Below are 21,375 nucleotides of genomic sequence, written 5' to 3' on the forward strand. Positions count from 1 at the left end.
TTAAACCTTTTTAAATAAAATTGCAGCCAGGGCCATGCTGTACGTGATGGCTGCTGGCTGATTTCCCCCAGCAAGAAGCTTTTCACCTGCTCTGCCAGGAGCAGTTGGTCCTGCCATCCCTGGGAGGAGCTGGACAAGCCTGAGTCTTGTTCATGTACGCACTTTTCTGCAAGCAGGAGATACTGTCGTGTGCCTAATTTGGTTGAAGTTGGCTGGCTTTGTCCCTTAGCTTCTCCCCAGCTTGTCCTCGTACCCTGTGCTGGTGGGATGGCTCTTTGGTGGGTGCAGCGAGAGGGACCCAAGGTCTGCCATTGCAGAGGGAGAGGACACACGTGGTGCCATGGTTGTGGTCCTCAAGCACTGGTGGGCATCGCTTTGAAACAGGATGTCTGACCAGTCTGGTCCAAGCCTGGTACCCTCCCTCTGCTCTGAGGTGGAGTTTTTTCATTTAATGAAAACTGTCTGAAGTGCATTTGCCAGACTGGGGAGAACTGGACAAAAATCAGAGTCTTTGTCTTTCTTAGTTGGTGACTCCTACAGATAACATTGAGTGCCTCTGCCTCATCTTCTATAGTTTGCTGTGATTTTTCTTTTTAAAAGTGTGTAAAAAAATTGAATAAAAAGCATCCTGCATCCTTTTCTTGCTTTTTAAATGAACAAAGAGTCTTCATTTGTTTCATATGGGAATTAAAATCCTGTTCTTGCAAAACACTAACATAAATAATGAGTGCAGAGGGGCTATTCCTGTGCTTAAGTGCTTTGCTGGATTAGAGCCTAAACTTTCTAAATTAAATGATGAATTTTTAAGTACCTGTGGAAATCTAGGGAAGTTAAAAAATAAATAAAGTAAGTGCAATACAAAAGGTTATTGCAGCTATAAAATGAGACCTAAATACATCGATTTTTTTAGGTAATTTTTTTAGACACCTGTGTTTTTTGAAAGAGGCTGAACGATATCTAGGATTTCTGGAATTGTGTTGACAGGTGGGTGCTGTGGAGGTGTGATATTTGGGCTGCAAACACACCAGGGGAGGTGACTTCTCAAGTGCTACAAAACTGTCTCCAAAATACTGCAGTTCTGGTCATAGTTTGTAAGCCTAAATATGAAAGAAAATTAAAATATCATGTTCAGTGGACGATTCACAGTCTAATATTTATGCTATGTCCAAGCATTTCCTTTGTCTCTTTGAACGATGTTTACCTTGGAAAAGTTTAATCGAGGTTTCAGGGATTAATGCTAAAGTAGATATTTTATTGCCTGTAGGTTTTGGGTTGTTCCCCCCCCCACCTCCAAGGGACTTGATTTTAGATAATCTTTTTTCAGTGATACAAAGCAATTGTAAAACTTGTGCTAAAAACATGCACTGAGGGGATACTGCTCTGCTGTAGCTTGAAGAAATTCCTGTTGTTGGTGGCTTTTGCTCACAGCAGCAGCTGGTGCAGGGGCTGTGCTTACCTGCCAGCTGCCAACACGCATGGGACCACGTCCTGCTGTCCTCGAGACAGAGGTGGGACCGCTTGGAGAGTGCGGTGCTACAGACTGTAGATGCAGTATTTCAGCTTAAAAAACCCAAGAGGTAGAATGCTGTAAATAGGGAGGTTTTGATGGAAAGTCAACGTAGAAACAATATGGAATTGGAGGGGAAGCTTTCTGCAAAAACTAGGAAATAAGGGCTCTTTCCTATTTTTTATGATGGCCAGCTTGGTAATCGCATAAAAATCACTCTCTAACCCATCACATTCCTCTGTTGGTTTTGATTTCAACTTTAAGCTTTTGAGACGAGGAGTGTTTCTATCCATGGCAGCACGGAGCACCAAATACAGAGGGGTACCCATGTCAGCTGAGACCAGTTCTACTCTTCATAGATAACACAAATTTAAAGTACATACATGTGAAAAATTTGCTTTCAGGAGAAAACATTGCCTTGCACAATTACTAGGGTCAAGTTCTCAAGAGATGCTGACCTTGACAGCAGGGATAATGTTTAGCAGCTCCCTGGAGTGGATGTTACTCTGAGCCAAAACCCATCAAAATGAATAGAAAATGTGTCACTGGCTGAACAGGCTGTCGATGAGGCAATGTTACACACATGTACCCTTTCCCTCGATTCATGTAACTGATTGCCATTGTCATGTAAATAAATCTTCTTTCATTTCCTCTGTCACTTACTTACACGTATCTCATTCACAGATTGTACTCCGATTATCTGTACTTTGCAAGTGCTAATAAATCTGCGGAAGATTTTCATGAAAAAGTGGCGGAATCACTGCAGCTGTTTGAAAATTGCATGCTGGATTACTCACTGAGAGCCTGTGTCTACAACAACACCCTGAACAATGCCATGCCTGTACGTATTTCCAAGAACATTTGATTGATTGCTTCTTTAATGGTATGTTATGTCAAGGTTATTAAAATACCAAAATACTGTGCCAATAAGCATCGAGAAATAATGCTTTCTCTCTTTTCATTTGTAAAGCGGATGACATAAATATATATGTAAGCATGTAAAAGCTGATGTACTGGCTCAGCTGCCTCCTCAGTCTGTTCCCTGATGAATGCCAATAGTAATAATACAATCTTTCTATTGTGCAAGCGTATGGAGAGCACATTTAGTGAAGATTACAGTTTAACGTGTGAGCTTTTTGCAGATCTCTCCAAAAAGTAGCTCTGGCAAGGATCTTTGTGGTACAAAATTGCCTCAAAATCAGAACAAATTATGTATTCTGTCTCAAGAAAAAGCTACCAATAACTAGATAAAACCTTCCTTTTTTTTTTTTTAATTGTGCACATCAGGAAATGATAAAAGGAAATACAGAAACTGCTGGCAGGGAAATGGATGAGTATTACAGGCTCAGTATTCCAAAATTCACATTTTTAGTGTAGAACTGACTTCACATTTTGCTTGAGGCAGGGAGCAAAAAGCCTTTGCAGAATAACATGGAAGAGATTGGCTTGAAGTATCACGTCTGGCCAGTTTGCCATTCGATCCTCTTTTATTTGCTCAGGCTGTAAAGGACTCAGAGGGAATACTTCTCTCCTTTGTCTCTGGGGTGAAGTTATTGCCTCCTCCACTCAATAAAATCAGCATAAAAGTGTGTATTGCACAGGCCTGAGCCCCACAGCAGCAGGGCAAACAGGACATTCCTCCTACTTACCTTGGCAGGTAGACCGGAGCTGCGTCTTTGATGATAGCCTCCAGGACCTCCACAGACACGAGCTGCTGCCGGGCAGTATCATAGTATTTTCCAGCCATCTACTTGCAGAAATGCATTTTTTTTTTCCAGTGTGGGGAGAGAAAGGCAGAGAGAGAACCAGCAGGAAAATTTTTCCTCTTATCTTCATCCTCAGGGTGCAGAACCAATCTTCATTTGTTGTCTTAGGCAGCCCTCTGAAGAAGATACTTTTGAAAATGAACGGAGGATGCCTCTTTCCAGAGAGCCACAAGCAGGTGTTTGTAATAAAACACAAATGCTAACTGTGCTCCTCAATGGGCTTTTTTTAGCTGCTGCTTCAGCCAAGTTGCTGAAGTCTGTTACGTGCATGGTTTGCTACATATTGAAAAAGTAGGGATTATTTTCCCCTGTGAGCTCATTAGATTGCTTATTGTGAGACTACACCAGAATTATTTTGGTTTGCTATTTGTTAATATATTCCTGAAACGAGAGAGGTGTCATAGTCGTCGTCGCTGCTGGTAGCTGCTAACCCGTAAAGAAAGGGGTGTTTGTCAGCTTATCCTCACTTAGAGTCAGTGAAAAGCATATTACCCGGAGAAAGGACTGCCGAGCCAGAGTGATCAAACTGAAAGTGCAGAAATGGATATTACGGAGGGGAGAATGGCTTGGGACACTCTACTGATGCCTTTGATGTATAGGGGGAAGCACTGGAGCTTTATGGAAGGAGACAGTCTGGTTCAGAAGAACAGGGATGAAAGAGAAGTTGGTACAACACACTGTACAGGGAAGAAAATAAAGGTTCTCGCTGATCCCAAGAAAACTGAAAATTACAGGGACATACTAGTTAAAGTTCCTCTTTCTGGTGAGAAGCTTTAAAAAAAGATTCCTAGCCCGTGTGGGAAAGTTCCGCAATCCCAAACTTTACCATGAAGCGATGCTTGCCTTCCACTCACCTCCATCTCCCAGGAGAAGGAAGAGCAAACCCCATCGCTGGGCCACACGTTTGCCCAGTGTTCGGTGGAAGAGGGGATTAGCTGAGGGCTGGAGTGCTGCCCTCCCAGTAGTATTACACGTTGGGGTGATGCTTCAATCAAATATAAAGAAGTCTGCTAAATATGGAAGCTTATGGTTATAAGCAACAAACAACACACATCAGAATCATACATTGTGATATTAATGACTTGGCAAAAATTCAAAATATGGCTTATCTTACTGGAATTTAGGTATCAATGTAGGTCACAGGAGTCAGTGCAAGAAGTGAAAGAGACTCATGTTATCTGACTTCATTGGTTCTGCGGTAATGCGACTTGAAGATGTTAAGTCTCTTTTATGAAAGATGCTTATGACTTGGGATTCGTGTTTCTCTCTTCTGAGCCTGAAGGGATTTAGAAAAATATTTATAAGCACAGTTGGAGGTTGGACTTTTAAGAACACCAGACTACCCTTTTTATGTTTCAACTTGTTATGTAAAATTGAGGAGGGAAGAAAAACAGAGATTAGGTCAGGACAGGCTGAAAACTGCCTTTTCACAACTCTGGTCTAACGTAGTCTGGCGCTCTCATTGCATACTCAGACAATGCACCAGTAACACTGTCGGGCAGCCAGTTCTACTGCAGCTTAGATCTAAATCTAATGTTTACAATCAGAGTGAATACACCCAAATCTAATTCCTACACAAAATCAGAATATTTGTACTACTCGTGGCAGCATGATCTGGTGCAGCTGATAATCAAGATGAAATAAGCAACCTAAGGGCCTGAAGAAGGTAGCAGGACTTAGCATCTTCCCTTCCACTGCTCTTCATCCAGGGTCTAACAGCCCTCAGTGTCTCCATGAAGGCTGGGTCATCCCAAGCACAAAGGAGCATGGAGGTGAGGTGGCCGAGCATCCTTCTGCATATGGTTGTCTCTGTGCAGCGCTTTTACGCAGAGCTCTGCCTGATGCACCAAGTGCACAGCCAAGCCTTTAGTTAAATGGCATCTTTAACCAGTAGAAAGGCCATTTGCAAAGATTTCCTTAAGCTGCATTGAAAACAAGAGGAAAATTAAAAAATGTTCAGATACTGTCTTTTCATGCTTCCTCCAAGGCACATATTTGGGATTTTTCCCCAGAAGACAGAGGTGACTGTTGGTTTGTTACTACTAGAAGGTTGTAAGATGAATTGAATTTGATTTGTGTTTTTTGTGTTTACAGGTAAGGTTACAGGTTGGGCTCTACGTTGTGTATCTTTTGGACTGGCTGACGGTTTTTGACAAAGATCAGATTCTTGTTCTTCGCTTGGAGGATCATGCATCAAATGTGAAATACACCATGCACATGGTGTTCCAGTTTCTGGATCTGGGTAGGTGTCTTCTGGCTTTTTTGAGATAAGTGCAAAAAATCATTATTATCCTTCTTCTAGGTCATTTTTGCTTTATTAAGAGACAAAATAGAAGCATAAGAATCTCTCTTGAAGGATGCAGCAATCTTGTTCCCTGGAGTCAAGCAAAATTAAAATTCCCAAATTCCCATAGAAAGGCTGGTGGTAGAAGATCTTAAGTCTATCTTAAGAGAAAAATCTAAATCGTTCAGAATGTAGGGACATATCTTACCATACGGAAGCCAGTCCTGCTTCTGAAGGCAGTCAGGGCTTGTTTGTCATGGGCTTACGTAGGTGCAAGAGCTATCCCACGCAATTTAAACAACTTGAAGTGCTACCATGGTGTACATGCAATCCAGAATCTAAATCTGAGTGCGATGAAAGGTTGCGTTTCTAGCCGGGGAGAATTGTGTTTTTGCTGTGTTGATTGAGACATCTGTTGCTAATCCTCGGAGAAACGCTGGCAGACAAAATGTTGCCCAATGTTGATTTGACAGTAGCAAGAGGATGAAAATGTGGCTGCAAAATAGTCTGGCTGGTCCAAACACTGGTCTAGATGATGAGAAAGTTTGAATGTAGCAGATTGAACAGATGAAGAGCTTGGCATCTTCTTCCTGAATGTGGTTTACACTGGAAAAGTCTGTGGGTTTTTATCTTGCTGAAGTACATTGTAGATTTATTCCTGGAATAGGGGCATCACTATACCTGTGTACCACTTTGATCCCACTGATAGCCTCCAAAACAAACAAAAAAGGGCTTACATGAGTGAAGCTTGTAGAGTTTCTACCAGACATTAGACAACTCACATCATAAAATGAAATAACAGTAGAAAATAATTGCAGCTCCAAAATGGACAGGAAGTTGTATTCAATGTCATAGTTGTTTTCTGAAAACAAATTATTTCCTTCAGAAATTATGTATGCTGCTTGTTGTAGAGATGATTAATTAATGTGAAATGAAAACGTATTATTTCCATATTTATTAACAGTGATTTATTTTACTAATCTAAGCCTGTATTCAACATTCTGAAACATCATCACTGCTAACAGAAATTCCATTTGTCTTCCCTTGGCAAACCTTCAGAGTTAGTCATTTGTCTTCTTTAGCATGGGCATTCTTGGTGAAATATTTTATGATAATATTCTATTTTTCCACAGCACCTCTAAGTGAGAAACAAGAAGCTCTGATTACAAAGAGTCCTGCATCAAACACTAGGCGACCTGAAGACAGAAGTCTGGGACCTATGCTACCAACAACAAAGGCAATTTTAAGAGATTTCTATAGGCCTTTTAATACAAAACTGGCACAAGTTCTTTTTGATGATGCTTTTTTATGGAAGAGGACGTAATATGTAAATTTAGTGCCACAAATACAGTGCTTAAAGGAGTTTTTATTTTTTTAAATTCTATTTTTGTGCGTGGATATTTACATTTTTCCCATTCCAAAGAGAAGCCGATTGATGAGCTGAGATTCTCACCTTCAGTCAGCACACTTCACGACAGTTATACCACATTTTCCTTGTGAGAATGTAAAGCATCTTGCTTATCAGTTTATTGCAACTTCTTTTACCCCGGCAAAAGAGTAGAGTGGAAAAGCATTGGTACAAAGATGATATTTTACACTCTTCGTGGGGATGTTGAAGTTTAACCTTCTCTAAGATGCTGCACAGAATTAGCATCAGTTTCCTACAATTACGCTTATAATCTCATTTTCAATATATGTTATTCATTTTTTCAAACTATGAATGTCATTTAGTCATTAAAATTTTTAATTGAATTGAACCTAAAATTTCGTTTATTTTTGTCAGTGTATTCACAAATGGGCTTCACTTGCACTAAGGTTTTTGTGTTTCATTAATTCTGAAACAAAGATAAAGGATAATTACATTTACATAAATTTCCAAGTCTAATTTATATCTTCAACATAAATGGACTTTCCTAGACACAGTTCTTGCAAAAGAAAATTTTATATTCCAGGTAAGAATGGATGACTGAAATCTCAACAACAGGCCACATTTAGTGTTTAGCATAACAAATCCATTTTCTCCCATATTGTGTTCGTGTAAATATGTATCATTTATTCATATCACTCACACTAATGGGCTTTATGTAAAGTCCATTGCAAGCCATGGAGAGCTTTTATGGAGTTTTCTTTCAGGTACTACACAATTATTCTTCTCCATTGCAAAGAAATACGTATTTTAAAATCATTATGAAATTTTGTTGTTAAATACATTAATGGACAGAATGCATAGTATCTCGCATCCTCATAGAAAGGATATGTTAACTAATGGATTAGTTGCACATGATGTGTTTCCATCTTCAGGAAAGATGTCTACATCTATTGGATATTAGGCAAAAATTTATTCACTGAAAGGGTTGTCCAGCACTGGAACAGGCTGCCCAGGGAAGTGGTGGTCACCATCCCTGGAGGGATTTAAAAGACGTGTAGATGTGGTGCTTGGGGACATGGGTTAGTGGTGGGCTTGGCAGTGCTGGGTTAATGGTTGGACTCGATAATCTTAAGGGTCTTTTCCAACCAAAACGATTCTATGATTCTATGATCTAGTTTCAAAAGTTGAGATATGCAGACTTGAGGGGAAAAACCAAACATTTTGAAAGCTATGGAGAAACTTTGGACTATCTGAAAGCTTTTTATTTGATTAAATGGCCAAATTTTTATATACATGTGCAGTAATTCAATACTTGATTTCAAACACATCTGGCTTAGGGTCGCTGTCAGCTACAGTGTCCAGTTTTCCTGCAGGTAGAACTGGCCAGCATAGTCTACCTAAGCTAGGGCCTTTTTTTAAGAGACAAATGAAAATGCTTCCTGTTGATAATTTCCTTTTGGGGGCTAAATGGATTGTTTCTTCCCTGAATGCGTATTGAGTGGGTCAAATGAAGCTGGTATCTAGCTATCAGGTAGCAAAAGCCCAAAGAATCATCTCTAATTGGCTTCATGTGCCCTTTTGACCTTTTTGTTGGACCCCACAATATAGCTTACTGATGGATTCACAAATACATTTACAAATACTAAGGGTAACTATTCCCCATCCTTCTCCGTGGGGACATGTTATTCACTTCCTGTGTTTCTAAGAGACTTAATGCTGAAAACTTCATGAATCCTGAACATTTCACACATGAATATGATTGATGATGTGAGACTTTTGTAACAAAAGTCCATTTCCAGGTCCTTTGCCAACTGGTAATGTGCTGTTTAAAAAAGAATTCAATCTGGTGTTTGGAAAGCCTAAAGCAAGTAATTTAGGGAAGCAGTTCTAGACAGCCAGAACAGATCAGTTCTAGTTCAGAAGTGCCTACAGACCAAAAACGGTTAGAGAACTGAGAATGGACTATTTTACCAGTACAAAAAAAGTATCATGGCAGCATGAATCAGAAAATCAGAATAAATTCACCACTGTTTGCAAATGTAAAATTTTCAGTCAACAGTTTATTTACACTAAAGATTTCTGCCAGCTGTGCTCTGAATTAGAGCGAACACTGTGTGGTCAGAATAACTATACAGAATATTTGCTTACCTGATCTGCCATGGTCAAATATCTCCATGTAGTTATCAGCTACAACCATGATCTAATGATATTGCATTGGTGACGGCCAACATGGCTTCACTAATCGCGCCTGACAAATTTGGTGGCCTTCTACAATGGGATTACGGAGTTGGTGGATAAGGGAAGACCAAGTGATGTCATCTATCTGGACTTGTACAGAGCATTTGACACTGTCCCATACAACATCCTTGTCTCTAAATTGGAGAGGCATGGATTTGACAGGTGGACCAATCAGTGGATAAGGAATTGGCTGGATGGTCACACTCGTAAAAGCTGCAGTCAACAGCTTGAAGTCCAAGTGGAGACCAGTGATGAGTGGTGTTCCTCAGGGATCAGTATTGGGACTAGCGCTGTATAACTTCTTTGTCAGCGACATGGACAATGGGATTGAGTGCACCCTCAGCAAGCTAGCCGACAACATAAAGCTGTGTAGTGCGGTCAACACGCTGGAGGGAAAGGATACTGTCCAGAGGCACCTTGACAGGCTGGAGAGGTGGGTCCTTGCAAACTTCATGAATTTCAACAAGGCCAAGTGCAAGGTCCTGCATGTAGGTTGGGGCAATCCCAAGCACAACTACAGGCTGGGTGGAGAATGGATTGAGAGCAGCCCTGAGGAGAAGAACCTGGGGATGTTGGTGGACAAGAAGCTCAACATGAGCCGGCAATGTGTGCTTGCAGCCCAGAAAGCCAACTGTGTCCTGGGCTGCATCAAAAGCAGTCTGACCAACAGGTCAAATGAGGTGATTCTGTCCCTCTGCTCTGCTTTGGTGAGACCCCACCTGGAGTACTGCATCCAGCTCTGGGGTCCCCAGTACAAGAAAGACATTGGAGCAAGTCCAGAGGAGGCCATGAAGATGATCAGAGGCCTGGAGCACCTCTGCTATGAAGACAGGCTGAGAGAGTTGGGGTTGCTCAGCCTGGAGAAGAGAAGGCTCCGGGGAGACATTATAGCAGCCGTCCAGTCCCTAAAGGGGCCTCCAAGAAAGCTGGAGAGGGACTGGTGACAAGGGCAGGGAGTGACAGGACAGGGGGGAATGGCCTTAAACTGAAAGAGGGGAGATTTAGATGAGATAGGAAGAAATTCTTCTCAGTGAGAGTGGTGAGGGACTGGCACAGGTTGCCCAGAGAAGCCGTGGCTGCCCCTAGATCCCTGGCAGTGTTCAAGGCCAGGTTGGATGAGCCTTTGGGCAACCTGGTCTGGTGGAGAGTGTCCCTGCCCATGGCAGGGGGTTGGAACTAGATGGGCTTTGAGGTCCCTTCCAACCCAAACCAGTCTGTGATTCTATATTATCTTACCAGCACTAGAAGTTAATGAATGTATCTGTCATCTCTGCTAGATCAAGATCTTACCTCTTTCTGACTCACAGGAAGGAGAAAGGTTGAAGGTTCCCTGTACCAAGGTCGACAGTGAAGACCACGTATGCCCAAGCATGGATAAGCTCAACAAAGAGCAGTTGGTGCACTGAGTGTCACCATGTTGTGTGTAGCACAATAACACATGGGAAAGGGGCTATAGATGATCTGTTTGGAGCCTGTGGTCCTTCCAAAAGTGAAGTCTCCAATGAGGCTGCTTTTATATCTTCATCTTTTTCATGAGCTCCAAAATATGATCTCTTGATTTAATGCATTGCAACCGTATGCTGTTGGGTTTTGCCATGACTAAATATCAAAAAGTAGCAAATTAACTGTCAGGAGGTCGTCTTGGAGGTAAGGGTGTTGGTTTCTAGTCTAGACTGTAAAAATAGTATTGATCTGGTAACTCTGAAATAAAATAACATTGGATTTTCTTGAGTGATGTGACAGTGCTGGGTGTCAGATCCCTCTTCTTCAGCCACAGAGCAGTGTACCACTGCCATTCAGTGGCTTCACTCCAGCTTCACAGCAAATCCCTACATAGGATAAGGCTCATCCCATGTTCTTCCCATTCCCTTTACCTTTCTGTTGACCATTCAAGATGTGAAATAATTCAATATTACTGTTATGATTCACTGTAGCACTGAGCAGACCTACATCCCCAGAACAATAATTTGCTAAGAAATTGAACTTACTATCAAGACAATGTATTTTCATGTTTGCCAAAGCATAGCAGTGGCTCTTTGCCAAGAGCTCAGAAAACGTGTGTCTCATACTGTGTTTCCTCTTATCTCAGCTAAACAAAAGTAATCAGGCAAAGATGCAGCTTCCCTGAGCGCAAAGGCGCTGAGGAAAGGATCGTTTCCAAACGTTCTTGCTGCTACTGCAGAAGAATGTGAAATGTGTTTTCTGTAAGACCTCGCGTGTTTGGGCCAAGCATGTTGCCTGACTGGAAGAAGCACAGTAAAAACAAAGGACGTCCTGCTAAGAAGAACAGGCACTGGTTTACATGGAAAATGATACTTTCTTATCTGTTGAGTCCAGTGCACAGGCTTCATGCTTCAGCTTAATAAACTGAAGATAAACAGTGAAGTTGTCACAGTTCTGAATATATCTTTCTGCCAAGTAACTAATCTATCTTCCAACTAAGCCAAATGCTCTTTTTAATAAAGACAAGGCACAATAGTATCACAAAAAGTTACTCCTGCTTGATACCCCAACAGAAGCATGTTAAATGATGCATTTCTGAGCAGCTGTATTTTCCAACAAAAACTGCTTATGTTGCAGTACCATCTTGTGGTCAAGACGGGCAATACTTTGTGCTGGGGACAGGTATGCATTTTTTTTCTACATTGAAAAAAGAAAAGGCAAAAAAATATAAAGATTTCCACTTCTTTTCAGAGGCCCACAGGAATATAATTGCCAGTGCATCCCAGGAGTTTGGGACCCCATGGAGAAGCGCTGACTCTGCACAGCCCCACCTTCAAAAAATCATAGAATCATGGTATCATTTAGGTTGGAAAAGACCCTTAAGATCATTGAGTCCAACCATTGACCCAGCACTGCCAAGCCCACCACTAACCCATGTCCCCAAGCACCACATCTACACGTCTTTTAAATCCCTCCAGGGATGGGGACTCCACCACTTCCCTGGGCAGCCTGTTCCAGTGCTGGCCAACCTTTTCAGTGAAGATATTTTTCCTAATATCCAATCTAAACCTCTCCTGGTGCAACTTGAGGCCATCTCCTCTTGCCCTATCGCTTGTTACTTGGGAGAAGAGATCAACCCCCCACCTTGCTACAACCTCATCCTTGCGGTGCCTCCTGGGGAGCTGCCGCAGGGTCCTGCTGCAGTCTCCCCACGGGGATTTGCAGCACCACTGCAGCCCACCATGCAGCACGTACCTCTGCGCTAAGGGCATTTATTGGGTCATGTTACTGTAGTGGTAGTTCTAGTTATTAACAAATAGCTCAGAGCAGCTGCCAAACCGCTGTCAGGCTGTGGCCTGGGAATCCTGGTTTGCAGAGATGCTGCTCAGGGCTTTATTCCACACTTTTGTCATCAGGGGAAAGATGTCAGCAGCAGCTGAGGCCAGGGAGATGCTCACCACGGCCAATTTCAGCAGTGTCCTGCTTTTATGTCATAGCTCCTGTGAAAACTCGGCCATCTCTCTGCATTGCCTCAATCAATAGAAAGACCCTTAAAATGATTGCCAGCGTGGCAGGGGCTTAATGGACTGCCAGCCTGAAAGCTGCCATTGAAAATTAGAGGCCTGCTGTGTATGTATTAAGCCACAATTAACAGAAAATAAGGTTTGGAAGAAAAACAAACAGTAATCAACATATCACATTTCAGAGGAAGGACATGCTTTCCATCCCCCACCCTCATTGCTTCAGAGCACCTGTCTGCTCGGTGAAAATCCTTCCCCTCCGAGCAGGCGTAGGTGTGTTGGTGTCTCTGCGGCCGGGCTGGCAGGGGTAGGGGCTGCTCGCACCCCCAGCTGTGCCAGGGCACTGGGGACGCCAGGATCCCTAGGTGTCCACCTGCCTTCTCCTGGTATCACCCACCAAATGCGTTTTTCTCCAATGACGGTTACAGGAAGAGGGAAGAAGGCTGGTGCGCACACCTCTGTCACAATGACTGTGTTTCGACCCCTCTGGTGCTCGCAGGGGTGAGAATTCCCAAACTCATGGTGTGACCAGTTCATCATCTCCAATCCCTGGTGAAACAAGCCCCAAGAGGCAATATGAGTGCACCTGGTACATGTCTCCATACCTCCACAAGAGCCATGCCCTTCATCTTCAGTTTGAACCCCCAGCCGAGCAGCAGGATCCCGCACGCTGCGATGCTCCCCGTTCCCTGCCTCCCCACCCGCTCGCTCTCCTTTTGGCTATGGGTCGTCGATGTGGGAGATCTAGAGGAAAAAAAGCTAAAAACACAACTCTAAGAGCTTTAAAAATTGCTGTTTAGTGACTGAAGTAGCAACTGCTGCCGTAACAACTTCGTGCACAGCAGCGGTGGCACTGCAAAGCCGCTGCACAGGACATCTTTCTCAAGTAGAACATGGCAAGCACTGTCGTTGCTATCGAAAGGTGGGCTGCCTGATTCAGAGTTATTTCCTCAGTCTGGGTATGCCTTTCACATTTACGAAATGATCTCTTCCTCTGATAATGAATGGGAATGAGGAAAGGGAAGGGTTGTGCTGGTACTCAGAGTGTTGCAGTGGAAAAACAAACCAAGCTTGAGAGCAGCTCCTAAAACTTTATTTATTTTAGGCTACAGAGGCCTAAGCCACAGATGACTTACAAATAACATGGGGGCTAGCTTTGGATGAAGATAAAACTAGTGCATACCGATTGTGGAGTATTTGGGTTGCCCAGAGACCAAAGATTTGGGGCTGTCTGCATCATGCGTAGCAAGATTTCAATCATCAGTTGCTGCTCACAGTTTAGCCAACTAAACTGGGTTCTTTACCCCAGTTTTCGAAATTTTGAAAAAAGTTATTACAGAAAAAAAAATTGTGTTTAAATCTTTGGTGTTTATTTTTCTTGGTTTATAGACTTGTTTAACAACACGTCCATAAGTCAGACAAGTGCACAATATAATTTAGATCATTCCCAGCTTTTCTGTCTTCCCAGCTCAGCCCTCGTGGTGACCCACAGCGTGTGTATATTTATTTATCCATATTACTCTGGGCCTGAATTGACTTCATTTCAGTGACTGTTGCTTTATCAGGTCTTCTATAAGAAGAGGGATTACCAATGCCACACTCGGGGAACAGTCCTGCTTCTGTTAAATTAAGCAGCATTAGGCATTAAGCAGAAATTCACTTTGATATCTCCAGCCAAGCTATCCCAAGCCTGGAAAAAGTTGTCCTCTGTTCTCTCCTGCCTGGGTGGTCCCAATTATTTGGGCGGTTATTTGGGTCTAAACATGTGAACTCTCCCTCTATTATGTTGAAATCAGAGATAGAAAGGAAAGAAAACAGCTGCCCGTTGGTACGAGCGGGGCACCCGGGGCAATGTGGCCCTACGGCAGGGCGAGGAGGCAGAGGCTGCGATACGGCAGCTACAGAAAGGGATGGAGGAGCGGGGGGAAATACGAAAGAAATCCTCCAGTTGAGTCAAATGAAACCCTGGGGCGGTGAGACAAATCGATCAGGCAACATTGCACTGAAGAAAGTGAAAAGCAAGCAAGATAGCCAAAAAATAGAAGAAATCAGAGAAATAAGCAGAAAGAGATGTATGGGTGTCAGATGAAAAGAAAAAAACATGGATTTTTTTTTTTTTTTTTTTTTTGACCACCTGAAAAGGCTTAGGAAAGGAAAATAATGATACAACTTAGGGAAACTCTGTTGGCTTGACGGGAATGGTATCAGCTGAGTCCACCACAGACTTTGCTTTTGTTGTGTGTTGCACTGGGAGGTCTAACCTCAGAGGTAGGAGGGATGGGGACTGGATCTGGAGAAATGTGGGTTCCTCACCTCCCTCTGCCCGGCTCGTACAACAGAGTCTAACAACAGTCATTTGCACTTGGGATGGAGCAAACTATATTAAAAGGAATAGAAAAATTATTGAGGCAGGAGGGCTAAAATAAGAACAGGGGCTACTTGACTGGATAAAGAATCTGAAAGAGAGGTGAAATGCTGCATTTACAGCTAAGGAGAGGACAGGGTTGGCATTAGACTCCTCAGGTGTCCCCTGCCCCTGCCTGCAGGCTCGGGATGGAAGGACCTTTCCAAGGGCAGGACTCTGGGCCAGGAGATGTGTAACAGATGGCAAGTATATAATATGCCTTTTATTTTAGGTGAATGTAGGTGGTGGGGGGTGATGCTGCTGACAGAAGTTGTGTGGGGCAGGAGCAGAGAGGTGGGGTGCAGCACGGCCCTTGCCGAAACCTGGCTGCCTGCAGCGTGTTTGCACATTGCCACTCCATCCCCTCCAGCTGCAGCTTTGAGGGGTCACCAGGCATTTATTTTCCAGGGGTATAGGACGAGCAAGAAACGACTAGGCCAGCAGGATATACCACAAGAGGGCAGGGCATATCTGGAAATTCAGCTGCATCTGGTAAGGCGGGTGTGCAATGGCCAGACCCAGCTGGGCTGCCCTGCAGCATTGCCATGGAGAAGGACACCCCGGAGGTAGCAAAAGGAGGGACACGTCTGGCAGTGACTGCAGGCAGGTGGGCAAAGCCTGCTGCCCTGGTTCACAGCCTAGGAGAGATCTGCTCACAAAAAGCTTTTATCAGAGATTTCCCCAGAATCGCTCTGAGTGGTGGAGGGAAAGCAGTTCTCATGCTATATAACACAAACGCATACATAACTCAAATGTAACTCACACATAACTCAACATAACTAACTCACACATAACATAACTCATACACAACACAAAGAGCACTGGGAGGATTAGGCAAAAGGACTGAAACATGCACAGCAGTACAATTTACGGGCAGTATGGCACTGATGCTATTCACGTAGGGGCACTGGCATCACGATCCCCCTTTGCTCTCCTGCCTACCAGGACTGGGGTAGCCCAACACCTTCAAATTCACTCTGATGCATGCCGCCAAATACAAATCTTCCCTTAAACCACAAGGCAACGAATACGGATGTTGAAGGTACCAAATAAAAGTCCCACTTCCTTATTGTGACTGGCAAACATAAGCCCAACTTCCATGAGTTTATTATTTCAGTGGATTATTTAGTTATCCTGTAGCCAGATATATCAGGAAAAGGACGTACAAACAATGCACCGCAACTGAAAAATTCTTCTGTGACGGTCGCACACAGTGCATTATTTATTGAATCATTAAACAGTATTCGTTAAGTGCTGTGTTGCCTCACAGTGATATTTCCAAACAGAGTAATGTTGAAGCATCTTTTCTTTCAGTAGTACTATCAAAACATTAAAAAAAGTTTCTTAGACTGAAAAAAAACCCCTTGATATTTAAATAACACCTTCCAAACAGGCGCATATGAGTCAGTCCTTGACAATGCTGTGTCATACGGCCCAGGGTGAATCCTGGAACACTTGTTCCCAACCAAAAGTCAAGTGTGCCTGATGTCTGCCCTGATTCTACAGTTAATATGCACCTCTCTGAAAATGGATTACGACATGTATTTCATTTCAGCAGGTGGTGCTGCAGAGCAGTCCTGGCCTTCCAACTGCGGCAGAGTTTTTGTAATACTGTATTTGAGAAGTACTGAGTTTATACATTTACATTAAGCTGTTTTTCAATAGCTTTCCTTTCTTCTATATGTGCTACTGAAGTGTATATTACTTAATGAACACCCCGGTAGGTATACGTTGCTGTGTAATTAAAGGCTGGGGGGCTGAAGGCAGCACAGCATGAGCTAAGACAGATATTTGAAACAGAACAATTCGGCAAGCAATCAAAATCCTGGGCTTCTGAAGCCAGAAGGTTCAAAGCACTTGGACTAGCGTAAGTGTACTAGTATGAGTATGATAAAACCTCAGGAGGCAGAAGCTGTAGGTGTCCAGCACCGCAGGAGGCAGGATTTGCTAAAGTTAACTGCTGGCAGAGCCAGGAAATTGGGAATTTTAACACTGTTAATATTCAGGAACTGGAGTGCTGGAGAACTGGAGAAGTCAGGGCAGAGAGAGATGAAAGGCTCCCAGTGCAGCCCGAGCAGGCGTGGGGATAAGTTGATTTATTTTAGATAAACCATGGCTTGTGCCAGAGTGATTTGGTCCTCCAACTGCAAAGGGAATGAACTAGCGAGAAGTGCTCACTGTTGTCTTGGAGGGTAGCTAAGAGATTTTAGAGAATAAATCTTTAAAATTTGAAGTGCCCTCAGCTGTGAGTGTTTAAAAAGTTGCTACTCTTATGACTGTTTTTTGAAGAGTTGCTTATTCTTTGTTGTTCACATTTTCTTTACTTTCAAGAATGCTGCATCAAAGATTTGCCCCAGACAATAAAATACCCAGCTCATGGTTGTAGTCGTACCCAGCCTGCTAAAGCAACTTGGCTGATTGCTTTTAAAGGACAAGGCAAAGGGGAATATGAGGGATGTAACTGGTTAGAATAAGTAGCTTGAACAATATCCTAACACTTTTAATACACAGAGATTTTCACAAAGCTTTGTGAAGGTAGCCAGAAACTGGTTGTCTCTAAAGCCAAGAACCAAGAAAATGTTGGGGCCTTTTATCATTTTATGTACTTTGAAACACGCACATTGTTCAGGAAGTGCGATTTTGCACACTTCTCTATAGCCATGCCCTCTCCTCTTTTTTTCTGATAAACAGTTAAAGTAGATCCTCACTGCATTTCAAAAGTAAGTGTCTGCTGCCTCACTGGGGCTATGGCAAAAAAGAGGGGAATTTTCTCTATTAATAGTTCAGAAGACCAGAAATCTATCAATTACCCAAAAACCTGAAACGGTTTCCATTTCCACAGCAAATACCAAGTTCCAGATGTAGATGGCATAGTTAGTGCTGTGATCAACAGCACCAGTCACCAGTGCAGCACCTCAAGTTTTCTCTGTGACGTCTTTGCAGTATTAACATATATTAACATAGATACAAGAGCTTTCAGCATTACGTTATGCAGTCTTTTAAGAGGCCTTCCCATTGACATGATGTTATGATATCTACCATGTGCTTAAAAAGAGAAAACTCTTAATTTACTAGAGCATTCTATAACATATTGTCAGTTTTACCACGAAGAAATACCACATCTGTATTTAGCCCCATTCAGGCCTGGTTTTCCTAACATGTTTGTCCTACTTTTCCCCAGAGCGACTGATTTCTAGACACTTGCTGCAGATTTTCTACTGTAGCTCACACAAGTCCCCAGAATAAGCTGAGTTGGTTCCTGGTTATCCTTGAAGCTTTTTCACACTGGCCCAGTTTTAATGAGCAGATGTAACACCCATAACATGGGCTCCAGTCTGCAGATTAGGCTGGTGCAAATACTTGCACCATGCCTTTCTTGAAGATGCCACTTGAAGAAATCTTTGATATAAAGAATAACCCCTGAATAAAGTGTAAATTGTGTTTACACACAAGCCCAAGATTATCGAGCCCCAAGGCGAATGTGAGCACTCCCAGCAGTGCCAGCACGGCTGCAAGAGACCCAGACTGGACACCTGGACAGGGACCTGGAGCTGCTACCTCACAGCATGTTTTGATGCCAAAATCTTTTCCTGTACTCTGTAATACGGGAATGTAATTCAGGAAGAATATTAAAGTATAAATATTTTTCCCCTGAATTACAATCTTGCAAAGTTATTCCGTGTTTAGGATATGGAAAATGTATACATTGAGATGCAAGCCCAGAGAATATTACCGAAGTAAAACATCTCTGAGTGAGTCACAATAGGAAAATGAGATGCCTAAAATGTACATGTAGTTACATTCATCACAGTGTAAAAATAATTTCACATGTTTAAAGTCAATTTGAATAGGACTGTAAGGGGCAGCAACTACTATATTGTTTTTTATGATTTATTGACTATAGTTGGGAAAAGAATTGTTTTCAGCATGAAAATTAGGTGAAACCCCCCTGCGCAGTGGAGCCGAAGCACCGCACTCCCCTCTGCGTTGCAGTGATCTGGTTTGCACGTGGGAACCCTTTGCCTTCATGAAGTGTGCAAGGCAGCACAAGGGAAGAGCAAAACCACCTTGCATCCTCCAGTGCACCACCCTCCTCAGCGAGGGATGGAAAGAGAGAAGAGGCACTACTTTCAGGCTGCTCCTCTAATCCAAACAGTCCCTCTGCTGCACGTTTTTTCTCGGCGAAGGGAAAATCCATTTGGCTGGCGTCGTTTCCACAAAGCGCCAGCTATTTGTCATGCTTTCGCATTTGCAGGCTTTATGGCACTTGTGTAATGGGCGGTTGGGTTTCAAGGGACTCTTCTGAGAGGCGGCAGATCCAGAGCACGCCACTGGTTGATCTTGTCTTGGATCATAACCACATTAGCTGCCGCCACACAGCCACAGCTGAGGCTTATGCACCTCGAACCGCTTTTTTCCTCTCCATTTACTCACGCTGGTCCAGTGAAAAGCTTGCCGCCCACCACTCCTGCCAGCGGGGAGAGAAGTGGGACCTGGGAACAGCGAAGGCTGAGCAGAGCTGAGGGCATCCACATCAACCATCTCCTCCCTAGCCTAAATGGGAGCTGGTTCTTACTCCGGAGGTCCCAGCCCGGAGCTCTGCTGGGGAGGAGGAGCGTAGCAGGAAGGTTTCCCACAGCGGTGAGTTGTGGAAATGCTTTGGAGCAAGGCTCTGTGCAGACAAAACACCAACCCGGCTGGTTGATGGCCCTCGTAGTAAAGATTTTGTTGCTTGGTCTGAGGCCAGTATTAGCTGGGACTTTATGGAGCGAGGTCCTCTCACTGTTACTCTTCTCTTTGGAGCAAAGCAAGCAAAACTAAAGCAGAGTATCTGTCTGGAGCTGTCAGGGACCTAGCAGCAAATCTGTGATTTCCGCTCCAGTACCTTCACCTGCTATCTGTCTCTGATCATTGTCTGTCCAGATAAACCTGCAGAGAAGCATAGCTCTGTTGCTTCAAAGGATTTCTTACTGGCTAAGGATTAAACAAAAATTCAATCAAAATCGCAAGACAGTATTTCAACTGCAACCGGTTGAAGTTCCACTCTGAAAATAAAGGCTACACAAAATCGCATTGCAGACAAATAGCATTGCAGACTTTGCACTGAAAAATGAAAAGCTGTACTACAGTCACATTAAAACAAGGAAAAAGAAGATTCCTCTATATGCCAGCCCTACAGACACAAGCAGTAGTGAAGTGCCGGGATCTGCAGAGTCTGTTTCTGCCCTCTGCTATATTTATGCACGCTGGGATGTGCTTTGTGGAAATGTATCTTCTTGGCCCTGTAATTATTATTGATTAGGAAATAATTCTACTGGCAATCCACTGAAAGGAATAAAATCCTCCTCTGCCCCTTCTGAGCACAGGTCAGTAGAGCCCAGCAGGCAGAACCAGAGGGCAGGTTTCCAAGGACTAGCAGCAGGAACCAGAGCACTCCTCCGTGATCATCAGCCTGGGTGTTTTATGTGCACAAGTCCCCTGTTGGGTAAGAGATGGTGCCGCTGCAGCGCTTCCCATCAGCATGCACAGCCCTTCCGGAGATAAACCCCAGATGTGCACCACGGGGTGTGTAGGGTGACTGCACAGGGACAGCAGGAGAAGGTGGGGCAGTACCAAAGTCATCTGTGGAGAGAATAACAGAAGGTCTTGGGAAGCTCTCCAAAGCTCCGACTTGGGCCCCCTCTGGGTATTTATTTTGGTGAAAAGAGACTTTCTTTCTTCTCTACTGATGTGTGAGGGTGGGATGGCACGAAGCCCACTCCCTTGGTCTGCGGGGACCTGGCACTTTGCAGAAAGTCCCAGCTGTGGGAGGTGTTTCCCCAGTGGTGGTCCCACCACGTGCCAGGGGAAGGTCACAGCTGAGCAAGCCCTGAGCAAACAGATGTGCATCCAACACATCTGCTGGGAGCCATCTGGTGAGTGGGAAGGCTCTTGGCCACTGCTGGAGGGGCACTTCTCGCAGCCAGAAACTTGTTCTTACCAGCCAGCAAATCCAAATAGAAAGCGTGGGTTGTTGTCTCGGCCGTGTGAGTTGATAAGCTGAAGTGGCCTAGTTTTAACAGAAGAGGCACTTTCAGGTGAAATGTTGAATCTTCTCTACCCCAGGAGAACACGTCTCATCAAAATTTTATATGGCCTTGGGATCTTGGTGTTTTATAAACAAGGCATTTCCAGATGCATAAATGAGAAAAGGCTGGAATATCACAAATTGCTCATCCGGGGTGTGTTGGTTTTGCGTGGCAAGGTTTTGGTAGCGGGGGGGCTACAGGGGTGGCTTCTGTGAGAAGCTGCTAGAAGCTTCCCCTGTGTCTGACAGAGCCAATGCCAGCCGGCTCCAAGACGG

At 43.7% G+C, this 21,375-nt stretch overlaps 2 protein-coding genes across 8 annotated transcripts in view; both read left to right on the plus strand.

Moving 5' to 3' along the window:
• The window catches only part of CHST15 (carbohydrate sulfotransferase 15), a 50,145-nt gene extending 42,824 nt beyond the window's left edge, over positions 1 to 7,321 (plus strand). For all 4 annotated transcript variants that reach the window (XM_075757671.1, XM_075757672.1, XM_075757673.1 and 1 more), the window contains 3 exons: positions 2,192 to 2,348; positions 5,368 to 5,515; positions 6,691 to 7,321. In XM_075757671.1, the coding sequence (XP_075613786.1) occupies positions 2,192 to 2,348; positions 5,368 to 5,515; positions 6,691 to 6,881 (496 nt within the window). In that variant the 3' untranslated portion in view covers positions 6,882 to 7,321. The remainder of the gene's footprint in view (positions 1 to 2,191; positions 2,349 to 5,367; positions 5,516 to 6,690) is intronic.
• FAM53B (family with sequence similarity 53 member B) overlaps positions 1 to 21,375 on the plus strand; it is a 527,638-nt gene that overhangs the window by 367,535 nt on the left and 138,728 nt on the right. The window lies entirely within an intron of this gene.

Source organism: Balearica regulorum, chromosome 7 (genome assembly GCF_011004875.1).
Source record: "Balearica regulorum gibbericeps isolate bBalReg1 chromosome 7, bBalReg1.pri, whole genome shotgun sequence".
Taxonomy (NCBI): Eukaryota; Metazoa; Chordata; class Aves; order Gruiformes; family Gruidae; genus Balearica; species Balearica regulorum.